Source organism: Grampus griseus (genome assembly GCF_964374135.1).
Source record: "Grampus griseus genome assembly, chromosome: 2".
Taxonomy (NCBI): domain Eukaryota; kingdom Metazoa; phylum Chordata; class Mammalia; order Artiodactyla; family Delphinidae; genus Grampus; species Grampus griseus.
Window position 1 is genome coordinate 118520533 of NC_139018.1, and position 19126 is coordinate 118539658.

Sequence of the window (19126 nt, forward strand, 5' to 3'; positions counted from 1 at the left end):
GCCAGTCCCACTTGTCTTCAAACCAGTGAAGGGGATTTGTCTTTCTGGTGTCGGACTCCGGGCCTGGAGTGCCCAATATGTGGTTCAAACCCCTCTATTTCCAAAGAGGATCTCCAAAATGAAGTAATTCCCCTACTTCTGTGTCCCCTCCTTCAGCTGTGGGTTCCAACCTGATCACTACTCTTCCCTTCTTTCCTGACTCTGTGTGGATCTTTCTTTACAGCCTTGGTTATGTAAGAGTCTTTATGCCAGTCTCCAGTCTGTTTTCTGTGAGAATTGATGTGTTTCTTTCTTTTTTTTTTAATATGTTCTTGGGGGGAGGTGAGCTCAGCATCCTCCTATCCTGCTGTCTTGATCTCCTCTCCTGCATACATTTCAATTTATATCATTATAATCTTTTAAGGTTGTAATTGTACTCCAGTTGTATTTCAGAAAATCTGGAAAATAGCAAAGAACAAACATAGGCAGATTCTTAACCACTGTGCCATGAGGGAAGTCCTGCGTTACATAGATTTTTAAGTGTCAGTCTTGGGATATGTATTTGGGTCTGACTTCAGAGACCCATTCTTTACTTCACATTGCTTCTTGTCTATTTCAAATCTGTTTTCCAGTGCATATAGATCATATAGTATATAAGTTTTGTGTCTGCCTTAAAAAAGTTATTGGTATCTAGCCTACAACTGTCTTTACTGAAAAGCTCAGTAATTGATTCTGGAATGACCAAAAGAAAAAGAGGTAATTCTGCTTAAGCAACAAGCCAGCCTACTTCCTTCCTTCCTTTCCTTCAAAATCTTTGTTGAGTGACTACCATTTTTTAGATAGAATCTTAAGTAGAGGAAAGAGAAGATCACTGAGATGCTGATCCTGTCCTTCAGGATCCTAAAATATAGTAGAGGAGGAAATTCTCATCCAAGGAAAATGGGGAAAAGAGTATAACACTAATTGAGCATCTACTATGTGCTGGATTTTATGTATTATTTAAAAAACTATTGGGGTACTTGTTAGGTAACAGATATTTTCTTAACTGGTGGAAACTCTAGTATGCTACCATTTAACTCTGTAAAGTAGATATTATTCTCTTTACAAAAGAGAAAACTGAAGTTCTGAGGGATTAATGAGTTGTCCAAGGTTATGTAACTAGTAGCTATAGTAATTTGCTAAATTGAGATTCAGTCCCGTATCAGTGTGTAGTCTTTCCCACTGTGCCATACTGATTTCAGTAGAAGTGTTTCTCATCTAATCCTCCTAACAACCTTATAAATTAAGGATAGCCTTTATTTTTTCCCCTTAAGCTGTGTGCCCTTGTCTTTAATCAATTTTACTGGTATAATTTACAAACAAAAAGTATAACCACTTGTTAAGTGGGCAGTTAAATGAGTATTGACACATTTATATATAATTGGGAACCACTATCGCAATCCATCTTCCCAGAAAGCTGCCTTGTACTTCTCCCCAGTCCTTCCCTTCCAACTGAGGAAATCCTCTTTTGATATTTTCACCTAGAATTAGTTTTGCATGTTCTAAAACTTAATATAAATGATATAAATTCAGTATTCTTTTGTGTTCAGGTTCTTTTTCTGAACATAATATCTGTGATATCCATTTTATTGCATATATCAATAGTTCATTCCTTTGTATTGCTTTCTATTCTGTTATACATTTATGCCACAATTGGATTGTCTCTTTTCTTTTTGATATTTGGGTTGTTTCCAGTTTGGAGATATTATGAATAAAGCTGCTTTCAATATTTGTATATAGGTCTTTGTGTGGAAAAAATTCTCTTGGGTAAACAACCCAGCCTTAATTTTTATAGGTGGGAATACCGATACTCAGAAGGGTTGAATGACTTCTGAAGGTCACATGACCAGTGATTTGGTTGACTCCTGTGCCTATATACTCTTTTTCCACTGTATCACACTTTCCCCCACTTTTTAGAGGTAATGATTACAGATGAAGTGATCTGGGAATTCAGATGAAGATCTCTGTCAGCTGGGGATATCAAAATGGGTTTCATGGGGCTTCCCTGGTGGCACAGTGGTTGAGAGTCCGCCTGCCGATGCAGGGGACGTGGGTTCGTGCCCCGGTCTGGGAAGATCCCACATGCCGTGGAGCGGCTGGGCCCGTGAGCCATGGCCGCTGAGCCTACGCGTCCGGAGCCTGTGCTCCGCAGCGGGAGAGGCCACAGCAGTGAGAGGCCCGCGTACCGCAAAAAAAAAAAAAAAAAAAAAATGGGTTTCATGAAGATGACTTTTGAGTTGGCCTTGAAGAATTGATAGGCTTTGAATACATATAGGGTGAGAAGAAACGAATTTTGTGAGCAAAGTTTCTTATTTTTTTTCACACACACACATACACACTGTATTTTATTTTTACAAGAGATAAATAGACTAACACCAAGCATTATAAATGGATGACCACAACAAAAGCAACAAGGATTGCAATTACCAAACACGAAACACACTCATACTGTGTCATAATATTGACATTCAGTCCAGTAATCCTCCACTGTAACAGCTCCTTTACTTTGCAGTGAAAATTGATTTGTGTATTTTTTGCCTCTGAGTCCTTGTCGGATTTTTTTTAATTCAAACAGAAAGTCACAACAATTATAATCATCCTCATCAGTTCACTCAGTCCCATGTAATTAATTTTTTTTTCATCTTGATCTTTTGTTAGCACTTTTATGAGTTCATCAGTTTTCCATTAGAGTTCTGAAAATGCTTATTCATTCAGTTCAGCACTATAGTCAGTTACCAGAAACCTGTACTTGTCAAAGTCTTTTCCATGAATTCCTTGAAGATGAAACCCTTTTACAGGAACATATTTGCAAAAGCATCAGAGTACACCCAGAACTGTCTGTAAATGACAAAAGACTTAAAAATGACTACAGTTAAAGATTTGATGAAAGTTCATAATAATGCAATTGACAAGGAAACTTAGTTATTTCTGAGATATACATTTTAAAGTAATAACTAGTATTATTACTTATAACATTATACCAGAACATATAAGAGTTTTAGAAATTTCATGTAATATCTGAAACATTTATATTAACATATTTCCATACAAATAACCCAAAGAAATTTCTGTATTAGTTGTTTGTTTGTTTATACTGCAGGTTCTATTAGCCATCAGTTTTATACACATCAGTTTATACATGTCCATCCCAATCGCCCAATTCAGCACACCACCATCCCCACCCCACCACGGTTTTGTGCCCCTTGGTGTCCATACGTCTGTTCTCTACATCTGTGTCTCAACTTCTGCCTTGCAAACCGGTTCATCTGTACCATTTTTCTAGGTTCCACATACATGCATTAATATACGATATTTGTTTTTCTCTTTCTGACTTACTTCACTCTGTATGACAGTCTCTAGATCCGTCCACATCTCAACAAATGACTCAGTTTCGTTCCTCTTTATGGCTGAGTAATATTCCATTGTATATATGCACCACAACTTCTTTATCCATTCGTCTGTCGATGGGCATTTAGGTTGCTTCCATGACCTGGCTATTGTAAATAGTGCTGCAATGAACATTGGGGTGCATGTGTCTTTTTGAATTATGGTTTTCTCAGGGTATATACCCAGTAGTGGGATTGCTGTGTCATGTGGTAATTCTATTTTTAGTTTTTTAAGGAACCTCCATACTGTTCTCCATAGTGGCTGTATCAATTTACATTCCTACCAACAGTGCAAGAGGGTTCCCTTTTCTCCGCACTCTCTCCAGCATTTCTTGCTTGTAGATTTACTGATGATGGCCATTCTGACTGGTGTGAGGTGATACCTCATTGTAGTTTTGATTTGCATTTCTCTAATAATTAGTGATGTTAAGCAGCTTTTCATGTGCTTCTTGGCCAACTGTATGTCTTCTTTGGAGAAGTGTCTGTTTAGGTCTTCTGCCCATTTTTGGATTGGGTTGTTTGTTTTTTTAATATTGAGCTGTATGAGCTGTTTATATATTTTGGAGATTAATCCTTTGTCTGTTGATTCGTTTGCAAATATTTTCTCCCATTCTGAGGGTTGTCTTTTCGTCTTGTTTATGGTTTCCTTTGCTGTGCAAAAGCTTTGAAGTTTTATTAGGTCCGATTTGTTTATTTTTGTTTTTATTTCCATTACTCTAGGAGATGGATCAAAAAAGATCTTGCTGTGATTTATGTCAAAGAGTGTTCTTCCTATGTTTTCCTCTGAGAGTTTTATACTGTCCGGTCTTACATTTAGGTCTCGAATCCAATTTGAGTTTATTTTTGTGTATGGTGTTAGGGAGTGTTCTAATTTCATTCTTTTACAGGTACCTGTCCAGTTTTCCAAGCACCACTTATTGAAGAAACTGTCTTTTCTCCATTGTATATCTTTGCCTCCTTTGTCATAGATTAATTGACCATAGGTGCGTGGGTTTATCTCTGGGCTTTCTATCTTGTTCCATTGATCTGTGCGTCTGTTTTTGTGCCAGTACCATATTGTCTTGATTACTGTAGCTTTGTAGTATAGTCTGAAGTCAGGGAGTCTGATTCCTCCAGTCCGTTTTTTTCCCTCAAGACTCCTTTGGCTATTCGGGGTCTTTTGTGTCTCCATACAAATTTTAAGATGATTTGTTCTAGTTCCGTAGAAAATGCCATTGGTAATTTGATAGGGATTGCATTGAATCTGTAGATTGCTTTGGGTAGTATAGTCATTTTCACAATATTGATTCTTCCAATCCAAGAACGTGGTATATCTTTCCATCTGTTGGTATCATCTTTAATTTCTTTCATCAGTGTCTTATAGTTTCCTGCATACAGGTCTTTTGTCTCCCTAGGTAGGTTTATTTCTAGGTATTGTATTTTTTTTGTTGCAGTGGTAAGTGGGAGTGTTTCCATAATTTCTCTTTCAGATTTTTCATCATTAGTGTATAGGAAATGCAAGAGATTTCTGTGCATTAATTTTGTATCCTGCAACTTTACCAAATTCATTGATTAGCTCTAGTAGTTTTCTAGTGGCATTTTTAGGAATTTCTATGTATAGTATCATGTCATCAGCAAACAGTGACAGTTTTACTTCTTCTTTTCCAGTTTGTATTCCTTTTATTTCTTTCTCTTCTCTGATTGCCATGGCTAGGACTTCCAAAAATATGTTGAATAATAGTGGTGAGAGTGGACATCCTTGTCTCATTCCTGATCTTAGAGGAAACGCTTTCAGTTTTTCACCATTGAGAATGATGTTTGCTGTGGGTTTGTTGTATATGGCCTTTATTATGTTGAGGTAGGTTCCCTCTATGCCCACTTTCTGGAGAGTTATTATCATAAATGGGTGTTGAATTTTGTCAAAACCTTTTTCTGCATCTATTGAGATGGTTATATGGTTTTTATTTTTTGATTTGTTAATACGGTATATCACATTGATTGATTTGTGTATATTGAAGAATCCTTGCATCCCAGGGGTAAATCCCACTTGGTCATGGTGTGTGATCCTTTTAATGTGTTGTTGGATTCTGTTTGCTAGTATTTTGTTGAGGATTTTGCATCTATATTCATCAGTGATATTGGTCTGTAATTTCCTTTTTTTGTGGTATCTTTGTCTGGTTTTGGTATCAGGGTGATGGTGGCCTCATAGAATGAGTTTGGGAGTGTTCCTTCCTCTGCAATTTTTTGGAAGAGTTTGCGAAGGATGGGTGTTAGCTCTTCTCTAAATGTTTGATAGAATTCACCTGTGAAGCCATCTGGTCCTGGACTTTTGTTTGTTGGAAGATTTTTAATCCCAGTTTCAATTTCATTACTTGTGATTGGTCTGTTCATATTTTCTGTTTCTTCCTGGTTTAGTCTTGGAAGTTTATACGTTTCTAAGAATTTGTCCATTTCTTCTAGGTTGTCCATTTTATTGGCACAGAGTTGCTTGTAGTAGTCTCTTAGGATGTTTTGTATTTCTGCGGTGTCTGTTGTAACTTCTCCCTTTTCATTACTAACTTTATTGATTTGAGTCTTCGTTTTTCTCTTGCTGAGTCTGGCAAATGGTTTATCAATTTTGTTTATCTTTTCAAAGAACCAGCTTTTAGTTTTATTGATCTTTGCTATTGTTTTCTTTGTTTCTATTTCATTTATTTCTGCTCTGATCTTTCTGATTTCTTTCCTTCTGCTAACTTTGGGTTTTCTTCATTCGTCTTTCTCTAGTTCCTTTGGGTGTAACGTTAGATTGTTTACTTGAGATTTTTCTTGTTTCTTGAGGTAAGCTTGTATAGCTATAAACTTCCCTCTTAAAACTGCTTTTGCTGCATCCCATAGGTTTTGGATCATCATGTTTTCATTGTCATTTGTCTCTAGGTATTTTTTGATTTTGTCTTTGATTTCTTCAGTGATCTCTTGGTCATTTAGTAACGTATTGTTTAGCCTCCATGTGTTTGTGTTTTTTACATTTTTTCCCCTGTAATTCATTTCTGATCTCATAGCGTTGTGGTCAGAAAAGGTGCTTGATATGATTTCAACTTTTTAAAATTTATTGAGGCTTGATTTGTGACCTAAGATGTGATCTCTCCTGGAGAGTGTTCCATGCGCACTTGAGAAGAAAGTGTAATCTGTTGTTTTTGGATGAATGTCCTATAAATATCAATTAAATCTATCTGGTCTGTTGTGTCATTTAAAGCTTCTGTTTCCTTATTTATTTTCATTTTGGATGATTTGTCCATTGGTGTAAGTGAGGTGTTAAAGTCTCCCACTATTATTATGTTACTGTTGATTTCCTCTTTTAGAGCTGTTAACAGTTGCCTTATGTTTGAGGTGCTCCTGTATTGGGTGCATATATATTTATAATTGTTATATCTTCTTCTTGGATTGATCCCTTGATCATTATGTAGTGTCTTTCCTTGTCTCTTGTAACATTCTTTATTTTAAAGTCTATTTTATCTGATATGAGTATTGCTACTCCAGCTTTCTTTTGATTTCCATTTGCATGGAATATCTTCTTCCATCCCCTCACTTTCAGTCTGTATGTGTCCCTAGATCTGAAGTGGGTCTCTTGTAGACAGCATATATATGGTCTTGTTTTTGTATCCATTTAGCAAACCTGTGTCTTTTGGTTGGAGCATTTAATCCATTCATGTTTAAGGGAATTATTGATATGTATGTTCCTGTGACCATATTCTTAATTGTTTTGGGTTTATTTTCGTAGGTCCTTTTCTTCTCTTGTGCTTCCCACTTAGAGAAGTTCCTTTAGCGTTTGTTGTAGAGCTGGTTTGGTGGTACTGAAATCTCTTAGCTTTTGCTTGTCTGTAAAGCTTTTGATTTCTCCATCGAATCTGAATGAGATCCTTGCTGGGTAGAGTAATCTTGGTTGTAGGTTCTTCCCTTTCATCACATTAAGTATATCATGCCATTCTCTTCTGGCTTGTAGAGTTTCTGCTGAGAAATCAGCTGTTAACCTTATGGGAGTTTCCTTGTCTGTTATTTGCTGTTTTTCCCTTGCTGCTTTCAATAATTTTTCTTTGTCTTTAATTTTTGCCAATTTGATTACTATGTGCCTCAGTGTGTTTCTCCTTGGGTTTGTCCTGTATGGGACTCTCTGCGCTTCCTAGACTTGGGTGGCTATTTTCTTTCCCATGTTAGGGAAGTTTTCAACTATAATCTCTTCAAATATTTTCTCTGGTCCTTTCGCTCTCTCTTCTCCTTCTGGGATCCCTATAATGCAAATGTTGTTGTGTTTAATGTTGTCCCAGAGGTGTCTTAGGCTGTCTTCATTTCTGTTCATTGTTTTTTCTTTATTCTGTTCCACAGCAGTGAATTCCACCATTCTGTCTTCCAGGTCACTTATCCATTCTTCTGCCTCAGTTATTCCGCTATTGATTCCTTCTAGTGTATTTTTCATTTCCGTTATTGTATTGTTCATCTCTGTTTCTTTTTTAATTCTTCTAGGTCTTTGTTAAACATTTCTTGCATCTTCTCGATCTTTGCCTCCATTCTTTTTCCGAGGTCCTGGATCATCTTCACTATCATTATTCTGAATTCTTTTTCTGGAAGGTTGCCTATCTCCACTTCATTTAGTTGTTTTTCTGGGGTTTTATCTTGTTCCTTCATCTGGTAGCCCTCTGTCTTTTCATCTTGTCTGTCTTTCTGTGAATGTGGTTTTTGTTCCACAGGCTGCAGGATTGTTATTCTTCTTGCTTCTGCTGTCTGCCCTCTGATCGCAAAGATTCTTTAGTACAGGCTTTATTCAATAGTAAATAAGTGTTTAATTAATGCCTATTCAATGCTAGGCTCTGTTCTGTATTCTGAGGCTATAGCAATAACAAAACCAGATGAGAAAGGGGGCGGAGTCAAGATGGCAGTGTGGGAGGACGCAGAGTTCACGTCTCCCCACAACTAGGGCACCTGTTGGATGCTGGTGGGGGACCTCGATGCCCAAGGAAATGGGAGGAACCCCCAAGAAACTGGCTTGGATGTGGGGGGGAGTGAGAGGGGGAGGAAAAGTGGAGGCCGGACAGGACCAGGGCCCCTGAGGTGTGGCTGGCAGAGGGGAGGGATTCCCTCACCTGGGGGACCCTCGGGGGCTCATGGATCAATGGGTAGCACACCTAGCATTTCCCCTTCCCAGTCAGGCCCCAGGAAGCCTGCTGGGCTCCCAGACCAGGTCTTCTGCTCGCTAAGGTGCCATCCGGGCTGCCTGGATCCTAGGGGCATAGGAGGGAGATGAAGGGAGAAGAGGAGAGGTGGATGGGGAGGATCCCTCCAGGATCAGAGGATCAGGGGAAGCGTGCCGGGTGTTTCCCCCACCCACTTGGGCCCTGGGAAGCCTGCTGGTATCTGGGCCTGGTGCTCTGCCCTCCGAGGCCCCCTCTGCCTGTGGGGGTCCTAGGGGCATAGTAGGGAGGGAAGAGAGAGAAAGGGGAGGAGGGGCGGACCGGGAGGGGACCCTCTGGGACTGTGGTATCAAGGGAAGTGCCGCGGGCATATTCCCTGCCCACTCAGCTCGGGAAGCCTGTTGGGCTTCTGGGTCTGGTCCCCTGCCTTCTGGGGCCACCTCTGGCTGTGTGGGTCCTAGCAGCATAAGATGGGGTGTGGGGAGAAAAAGAGAGGCCAGTGGGGAGGGACCCTCCAGGATTGGAGGATCGGAGGGGAACGTGTCTAGTATTTCCCCTGCCCACTTGTGCCCAGGGAGCCCGCTGGGGTCCTGGACCTGGTCCTCTGCCCTCCAAGGCCCGAGGCACTCCTGGGCCCCTCCTGCTGTGTTGAGCCTAAGCCCCTCTTCCCCCGGTGCCTTTTACAGCCCTGTGAGTCCGAAGCATAGGCCCTGCCCACTGCCTAAACCTTGCCCCTACCTAAGCCCCGCTCCAAACAGCCAAGGCCTTTTCTGGCTTTTTTTTCCTTCCTTTTTTTTTGCTGCTGTTCCAGTGTACCTTCTGGTTGTTGTTTCATCTATATTTTTATTTAAAAATTTTCTTCTAACACATCTGTTAGTTTTCTAATCTTATTGTATTTTTTACTCTTTGTTATTGTTCTCCTTTTTTTCTTTTTCTTTTTGCTGCCCTGCGCAGCTTGTGGGATCTTGGTTCATGACCTGGGGGTTGAGCCTGAGCTCCTGCAGTGGGAGCCCTGAGTCCAAACCACTGGAGTAACAGAGAACCAGAGAACCTCAGGTCCCAAGGAATATTCGTTTGAGTGAGGTTTTCGGAGGTTCTCATCTTGGCACCAAGACCCAGATCTACACAACAGCCTACAAACTCCAGTGCTGGAAGTCTCAGGCCAAACAACCAGTAAGACAGGAAGACAATCCCATGCATCAAAAAAAAAAGAGATGACAAAAAAATATGTTACAGATGAAGGAGCAAGGTGAAACCTACAAGACCAAATAAATGAAGAGGAAATTGGCAATCTACCTGAAAAAGAATTCAGAGTAATGATAGTAAAGATAATCCAGAATCTCAGAAATAGAATGGAGGCACGGATTGAGAAAATATAAGAAATGTTTAACAAAGATGTAGAAAAAATAAAGAACAAACAGAGATGGACAACACAATAACTGAAATGAAAAATTCACTAGAAGGAATCAATAATAGAATAACTGGGGCAGAAGAATGAATAAGTGAGCTGGAAGACAGAATGGTGGAAATAATTGCCGAGGAGCAGAATAAAGAAAAAAGAATGAAGTGAATTGAAGAAAATCTCAGAGACCTCTGGGACAACACTAAACTCACCAACATTCAAATTACAGGGTTCCCAGAAAAAGAAAAGAAAAAGAAATGCTCTGAGAAAATATTTGAAGAGATTATTGTGGAAAAGTTACTTAAAATGGGAAAGGAAATAATCACCCAAGTCCAGAAAGCACAGAGAGTCCCATACAGGATAAACCCTAGGAGAAACCCACTGAGACACATATTAATCAAACTAACAAAAATTAAGTTCAAAGGAAAAATATTAAAAGCAGCAAGGGAAAATCAAAATATAACATACAAAGGAATCCCCATAAGGTTAACAGCTGATTTTTCAGGAGAAACTCTGCAGGCCAGGAGGGAGTGGCAGATCTACTTAAAATGATGAAAGAGAAAAACCTACAACCAAGATTACCTAACAAGGATCTCATTCAGATTTGATGGAGAAATCAAAAACTTTATAGACAAGCAAAAGCTAAGAGAAATCAGCACCACCAAACCAGCTTTACAACAAATGCTAAAAGAACTTCTCTAGGCAGGAAACACAAGAGAAGAAAAAAGACCCACAAAAACAAACCTAAAACAATTAAGAAAATGGTAATAAGAACATATGTATGGACAATAACCTTGAATGTAAATAGATTAAATGCTCCAACCAAAAGACACAGACTGGCTGAATGGATACAAAAACAAGACCCATATATATGCTGTGTACAGGAGACCCACTTCAGACCTAGGGACACATCCAGACTGAGGTGAAGGGATGGAAAAAGATACTCCATTCAAATGGAAATCAAAGAAAGCTGGAGTAGCAATACTCGTATCAGATAAAATAGACCTTAAAATAAAGGCTGTTACAAGAGATAAGGAAGGACACTACATAATAATCAAGGGATCAATCCAAGAAAAAGATATAACAATTATAAATATGCACCCAACATAGGAGCATCTCAATACATAAGAAATGCTAACAGCCATAGAAGGGGAATTCGACAGTAGCAATAATGGTAGGGGACTTTAACACCTCACTTACACCAATGGACAGATCATCCAAACAGAAAATAAATAAGGAAACACAAGCTTTAAATGACACAGTAGACCACATAGATTTAATTGATATTTATAGGACATTCTACTTGAAAGTGGCAGAATACATGTTCTTCTCAAGTGCACACAGAACATTCTACAGGATAGATCACAGCTTGGGTCACAAATCAAGCCTCAGAAAATTTAAGAAAATTGAAATTGTATCAGGCATCTCTTCTGACTACGATATGAGATTAGAAATCAATTACAGGAAAAAAAGGGTAAAATACACAAATACATGGAGGCTAAACAGTGCACTACTAAATAACCAAGAGATCACTGAAGAAATCAAAGAGGAAATCAAAAAATACCTAGAAACAAATGACAATGAGAACACGACGACCCAAAATCTATGGGATGCAGCAAAAGCTGTTCTAAGAGGGAAGTATGTAGCAATACAATCCTACCTCAAGAAACAAGAAAAATCTCAAATAAACAACCTAATATTACACCTTAAACAATTAGAGAAAGAAGAACAAAGAAAGCCCAAAGTTAGTAGGAGGAAAGAAATCATAAAGATCAGAGCAGAAATAAGTAGAAAAAAAGAAAACAGTAGCAAAGATCAGTAAACTAAAAGTTGGTTGTTTGAGAAGATAAACAAAATTGATAAAACTTTAGCAAGACTGATCAAGAAAAAAAGGGAGAGGACTCAAATCAATAAAATTAGAAATGATAAAGGAGAAATCACAACTGACACTGCAGAAATGTAAAGGGTTAGAAGAGACTACCACAAACAACTATATGCCGATAAAATGGACAAGCACAAAGAAATGGACAAATTCTTGGAAAGGTACAGTTTTCCAAGACTGAACCAGGAAGAATTAGAAGATATAGACAGACGTATTAGAAGTAATGAAATAGAAACTGTAATTGAAAATCTTCCAATAAACAAAAGCCCAGGACCAGATGGCTTCACAGGCAAATTCTGTCTAACATTTAGAGAATAGCTAACACCAAGCCTCAAATTTTTCCAAAAAACAGCAGAGGGAGGAACACTCCCAAAATTCGTTCTATGAGGCCACCATCACCCTGATACCAACACCAGGCAAAGATATCACAAAGAAATAAAATTACAGACCAATATCACTGATGATCATAGATGCAGAAATCCTCAACAAAATACTAGCAAACAGAATCCAATAGCATGTCAAAAGGATCATACACCATGATCAAGTGGGATTTATCCCAGGGATGCAAGGATTCTTCAGTATACACAAATCAATCAATGTGGTATACCATATTAACAAATTAAGGAATAAAAACCATATGATCATCTCAATAGATGCAGAAAAAGCTTTTGACAAAATTCAACACTCATTTATCATAAAAACACTCCAGAAAATGGGCATAGAGAGGACCTACCTCAACATAATAAAGGCCATGACAAAATCACAGCAAACATCATTCTCAATGGTGAAAAACTGAAAGCATTTCCACTAAGATCAGGAACAAGACATGGATATCCACTCGCCACTCTTATTCAACATAGTTTGGAAGTCCTAGCCACAGCAATCAGAGCAGAAAAAGAAATAAAAGGAATACAAATTGGAAAAGAATAAGTAAAGCTGTCACTGTTTGCAGATGACATGATACTATACATAGAAAATTCTAAAGTTGCCACCAGAAAACTACTAGAGCTGATCAATGAATTTGGTAAGGTTGCAGGATACAGAATTAATGCACAGGAATCTCTTGCATTCCTATACACTAATAACAAAAAATCAGAAAGATAAATTAAGGAAACAATTCCATTTACCATCGCAACAAAAAGAGTAAAATACCTAGGAATAAACCTACCTAAGGAGGCAAAAGACTTGTACTCAGAGAACTATAAAACACTGATGAAAGAAATCAAAGTTGACATAAAAAGGTGGAGAAATATACCACTTTCTTGGATTGGAAGAATCAATATTGTGAAAATGACTATACTACCCAAAGCAATCTACATATTCAGTGCAGTCCCTATCAAACTACCAATGACATTCTTCACAGAATTAGCAGAAAAATTTTTTACAATTTGTATGGAAACACAAAAGATCCCGAATAGCCAAAGCAATCTTGAGAAAGGAAAATGGAGCTGGTGGAATCAGGCTCCCTGTCTTCAAATTATACTACAGAGCTACAGTAATCAAGACAGTATGGTACTGGCTCAAAAAACAGAAATATAGATCAATGGTACAGGATAGAAAGCCCAGAGATAAACCCACGCACATATGGTCACCTAATTTATGACAAAGGAGGCAAGAACATACAATGGAGAAAAGACAGCCTCTTCCATAACTGGTGCTGGGAAAACTGGACAGCTACATGTAAAAGAATGAAATCAGAACACTTCTTAGCACCGTACACAAAAATAAGCTCCAAATGGATTAAAGACCTAAATGTAAAATTGGACACTATAAAACTCTTAGAGGAAAACATAGGAAGAACACTCTTTGACATAAATCATAGCAAGATCTTTTTTGATCCACCTCCTAGAGTAATGGAAATAAAAACAAAAATAAACAAATGGGACCTAATGAAACTTCAAAGCTTTTGCACAGCAAAGGAAACCATAAACAAGACGAAAAGGCAACCCTCAGAATGGGAGAAAATATTTGCAAACGAATCAATGGACAAAGGATTAATCTCCAAAATATATAGACAGCTCATGCAGCTCAATATTAAAGAAACAAACAACCGAATCCAAAAATGGGCAGAAGACCTAAACAGACATTTCTCCAAAGAAGACATACAGATGGCCAAGAAGCACATGAAAAGCTGCTCAACATCACTAATTATTAGAGAAATGCAAATCAAAACTACAGTGAGGTATCATATCACACTGTTCAGAATGGCCATTATCAAAAAGTCTACAAACAATAAATGCTGGAGAGGGTGTGGAGGAAAGGGAACCCTTTTGCACTGTTGGTGGGAATGTAAATTGATACAGCCACGATGGAGAACAGTGTGGAGGTTCCTTAAAAAACTAAAAATAGAACTACCATACAACCCAGCAATCCCACTGTGGGGCATATACCCTGAGAAAACCATAATTCAGTAGGATGCATGTACCCCAATATTCATTGCAGCACTATTTACATTAGCCAGGACATGGAAACAACCTAAATGTCCATCAACAGATGAATGGATAAAGAAGATTTGGTACATATATACAGTGGAATATTACTCAGCCAGCCATAAAAAGGAACGAAATTGGGTCATTTTTGGAGATGTGGATGGACCTAGAGTCTGTCATACAGAGTGAAATAAGCCAGAAAGAGAAAAACAAATACTGTATATTAATGCATATTTGTGGAATCTAGAAAAATGGTACAGATGAACCTATTTGCAGCACAGGAGTAGAGATGTAGACGTAGAGAATGGACATGTGGACACAGGGAGGGGGAAGGGGAGGGTAGGACAAATTGGGAGATTAGGTTTGACATAAGTACACTACCATATGTAAAATAGAGCTAGTGCGAACCTGCTGTATAACACAGGGAGCTCAGCTTGGTGCTCTGTGATGACCTAGATGCGTGGGGTGAGGGTGGGGTGGGAGGGAGGTCTAATAGGAAAAAAAAAAAAAGAACATAATGGAGTTTACATTCTTGTGGGGAAAGAGGGACAGTCCACCAAGTAAGTAAATAATATAAAGTAATGAGTGCTCTAGAGAAGAAGTGGGATAGGGAGTGCCAGTGGTGGGAGTCAGGATAAACAGGTTGCACTTTTTAAAAGAGCGTGTCAGAAGGCCTCACTGAGAAAGTGACATGTGGGCAAAGATGGAGTTAATCTTGAGTGTTCCAGATGGGGACTTTAAATTGTAAAGCCCTGAGGCAGTAGTGTGTCTGGCATGTTGGGGAACTTAAGGAGGCCAGTGTGGTTGAAGTGGAATGAACACCAGAGAAGAGGGGAGTAGGAGGTATGGTCAGAGACTTATGGGGAGTTAGAAGGTTTAGGGTGTGGTAGGCCACTGTGAGGATTTTGACTTCTACTCTGAGTGAGATGTAGAGGCATTGGAGAAGTTGTGAACAGAGGTAGTATATTTTTAAAAGTATAACATTTTTACTGGGATATAATCCATGTACCCTACAACTCACCCATTTAAAAAGTGGTTCTTAGTATATTCACAGAGTTGTACAACTGTCACCATATTGAATTTTAGAACATTTTCATCATCCCAAAAAGAAACCCTGTACTCATTAGCAGTAACTCATCATCCTCCAACTCTCTAGCCCTAGGCAAGCAGTAATCTGTTTTTCTGACTCTCTTGATTTGCCCATTTTGGACATTACATATAAGTGGAATTATGTAATATGTGGTCTTTTATGACTGGCTTCTTTCACTTAGCGTCTTGTTTTCAAGATTCCTTTATGTTGTAGCATGTACAAGTACTTTATTCTATTTTGTGGCCGAATAAGATTTCATTGTACGGATATAGTACATTTTATTTATCCAACAGTTTTTGGACATTTGGGTTGTTTCCACTTTTTGGCTATTAGGAATAATGTTGCTGTGAATACTTGTATGTAAGTTATTGTGTGAACATATGTTTTCATTTGAAGTGCTGCATTTTAAAAGGAGCAGATTCACTTGATGAAGATAAATGAACTAGACTGTCATCCCAGAAGGTTGGGTTCCAACTGTTGCTTGCTTTTCTTTGTTCAGTAGCTTTTGTTACGGCGTTAAGCCATTTTTTCTCACAATTTCTCTGTCCTCTTGTTTTTTATCTAGTTTCCTAGCTTTGGATTTCTTTGAATAAAGGGTTGACCAATATTAACTAGGTTCCCTGAAAAGTAGGATCTGTTGTACGTAGAGAATTAGATGTTCTGTAATTGAGATATTATGATAAAATCTCAGTTTTTGGAAGTTCCTAAGGAGAGGTTACACAGTGTTTTGTATACTGAGTTGGGATTCATTAGTGGGTCATAAATCAATTCAGTGAAAGCAGTATTTAAAAAATGAAATAGAATAGAATAGGAAATAATCAGAGTGCATCTCTCACAATAGGGATAAATATTACTTCATGAAACTTTGTTTCAGTTAATCATGTATGTATGAACTGAGTCATGATATAAAGTGTGTGTGTGTGTTTAGTAAAAAAAAAAAGCTTGAAGCCTTTGGATTGGAATGTCATAGGCTATTTATGTAATTAATACTCTTTCTCTTCCATTTAATTTCTTTTGGAGATATTGAGGTATTATTCAGCATAGAGTATTTGAAACATGCTATAGTATATCTAAACGGAATATAAAGGGGTGATGTTTTTGTTGTTTAATGTAATGAGAAACTTGCGGGGATGAGATTTTTATCTTTTATGAATAAATATGATTTTATGACAATGTTATGACTAAGAGTATGTACTATATATTTTTTATTATAGGAGTCACACCCCATGGGTTTGTGTGGTAAATGAACTTCTTGGCATAGAAGGGAATTGAAAAATGATGGTAAGTGATCAAGCTACCTTAAGCATTAACCTTAGTTTTTTTAGCCTCCTTCTACCTCCCTTCCTTCCTTCTATTTTTAATTCATTCTCTTTTTTGATGTAATATTTGTTACCTTCAAGACACTCTATGGAACACATTTGTTATAAAACACAACAATAAAGTAACTGACTGTGAATGTATTGTTCAACTTGAGAGCCATAGACTCTCACTCCTAACATTTGTACAACCTAGGGCAAGAATAGAAATGGAAGTCAGCTTTTTTTTTTAACAATATGTCTTAATCTTAAAAAGTTATAAATCAGGTTATGTCAGCAGCCTGACTTACTTTCCTACCCAGGGCCCAGCCAGCTCTTAAAGGAGCAATATACTCCCTGGGGTTGGCAGGGTGGAAGTTGGGCCAGGGTGGTCTCCGAATCTTAGATGGGGACTGATGTGGTGAAAGTCCCCAGAGAGTCTGGGCAGATGGGTTCTCCTTCCCCATATTCTACTTTTCTAACTCAAGATTTAAGGCAGTTCTAAGTATCTTCTTAAACTATCCCACTCAAACCCAGGAGGAGGAGGGAAAGCAGTTTCTGGGGGAATCCAGGCTGCCTAGACACATTCCTTGGGAGATTGGGGGTGGCCATTCTTAAGTAAAATTAGATGTTTTTACCTTGGTTTCTCAGCACAGAGGCTGTGCTTTGCCTCCTTCCTTCTCTTCATTGTCTTCTCTTAGGATGGGGAGGTCTCAGTTTAGTTTGTGAATCTCTCTCTATTAATTCCTGTACCCTCAATTAGTTACTTATTATCTTTGGGTTTTGATATTTTTGATGTTTTGGTATTTTGATAGGTGTACTCTCCTAAAGTGTAGGGCTCAGGGCAGGAGCCTCCTCTTTTGGGTATAAAGGCAGGACTGTTTCTACCTATATTCTCCTTTCCTATCTCATCCTGCCCCATTCCACACTCCAGTTTCTTTTATATCTTAAAGACATAAAAAAAGCTGAGTTTTAAATTTTTTAAATCTGTCATTTGGGATTGTTTTCTTGCTGCCTTTAATATTCTGAGAAATTCTTATAGTGAGGGCCTTTTAAGTCCTAATAAGCTCTGTTTTTGTTTGTCTAAGGTATCTTTTTTTCCTGCCCTAATTTTGAAAGATGGTCTGCTGAGTATAGAAGTCTAGATTGACTAATTTTTCTCTCAGTATGCTGAAAAAATTATTCCACTGTTTTCAACCTCTTTTTGATTTTTCTTTTTCTTTTTACTTTGTTTTAATATTATATGCAATGTTTACATGGTTCACAATTCCTATTAAACAGTATTCATTTAGAGAAGTATGACTTTTCTTCTTCCTCTTCTTCCCTTCGTGGGCAGTCTTTTCTTTTCCATGTTTTAAATTGTGGTAAAATGCAGAAAATTTACCATCTCACCCATTTTAAAAAATTTATTTATTTATTTTGGCTGCATTGGGTCTTCGTTGCTGCTCGTGGGCTTTCTCTAGTTGGGGCGAGCGGGGGCTACTCCGCGTTGTGGTGCGCAGGCTTCTCTTGTTGTGGAGCACGGACTCTAGGCACGTGGGCTTCAGTAGTTGTGGCATGTGGGCTTCAGTAGTTGTGGCTTGCAGGCTCTAGAGCACAGGCTCAGTAGTTGTGGTGCATGGGCTTAGTTGCTCTGCGGCATGTAGGATCTTCCTGGCCCAGGGCTCGAACCCGTGTCCCCTGCATTGGCAGGCAGATCCTTAACCACTGTGCCACCAGGGAAGCCCCTCAACCATTTTTAAGTGTTCAGTTCAGTGGTATTAAGTACATTAATATAGTTGTGCAACCATCACCACTGTCCATCTTCAGAACTCTTTTCATCTTGCAAAACTGAAACTCTATACCAATTAAACAATAACTCCCTATTTCTTTCCTCCCCCAGCCCCTGGCAGCCACCATTTTACTTTCTCTCTCTATGATTATGACTACTCTAGGTACCTCATATAAGTGGAATCATACAGTATTTGTCTTTTTGTGACTAGTTTATTTCACTTAGTATACTATCCTAAGGTAGTAGCATATGTCAGAATTTACTTTTTAAGACTGAATAATATTCCATTGTATGTATATACTACATTCTGCTTATCCATTCATTTGTCTATGGACAGGGTTGCTCCCACATTTTAACTATTGTGAAAATGCTGCTGTGAACATGGATGTATAAATATTTCTTTGAGACCCTAGTTTTAATTCTTTTTGCTATATACCCAAAGTAGAATTCCTGGATCATATCAGATTTTTTGAGGAAACTCCATACTGTTTTCCACAGCAGCTATACCATTTTACATTCCAACCAGTAGTGAGCAAGGGTTCCAGTTTGTTCACATCCTTGTTATTATTATTTTTTTTTGGTAGTAGCTATCCTAATGGGTCTTGTGGGTAATCATTTTGACTAGTTTTTGGTTTATCCTTTATTGCTTATATTTTCAAAAAGAAGAAAAATATATAAGTATGTATATAATTTATATATATTTATCATTCTC

The 19126-nt window shown here is 38.2% G+C and overlaps 1 protein-coding gene across 3 annotated transcripts in view; it reads left to right on the top strand.

Annotated features, from left to right (window-relative positions):
• The window catches only part of SCAPER (S-phase cyclin A associated protein in the ER), a 495909-nt gene that overhangs the window by 18073 nt on the left and 458710 nt on the right, over positions 1-19126 (top strand). For all 3 annotated transcript variants that reach the window (XM_082647309.1, XM_082647310.1, XM_082647311.1), the window contains exon 2: positions 16563-16629. In XM_082647309.1, the coding sequence (XP_082503435.1) occupies positions 16624-16629 (6 nt within the window). In that variant the 5' untranslated portion in view covers positions 16563-16623. The remainder of the gene's footprint in view (positions 1-16562; positions 16630-19126) is intronic.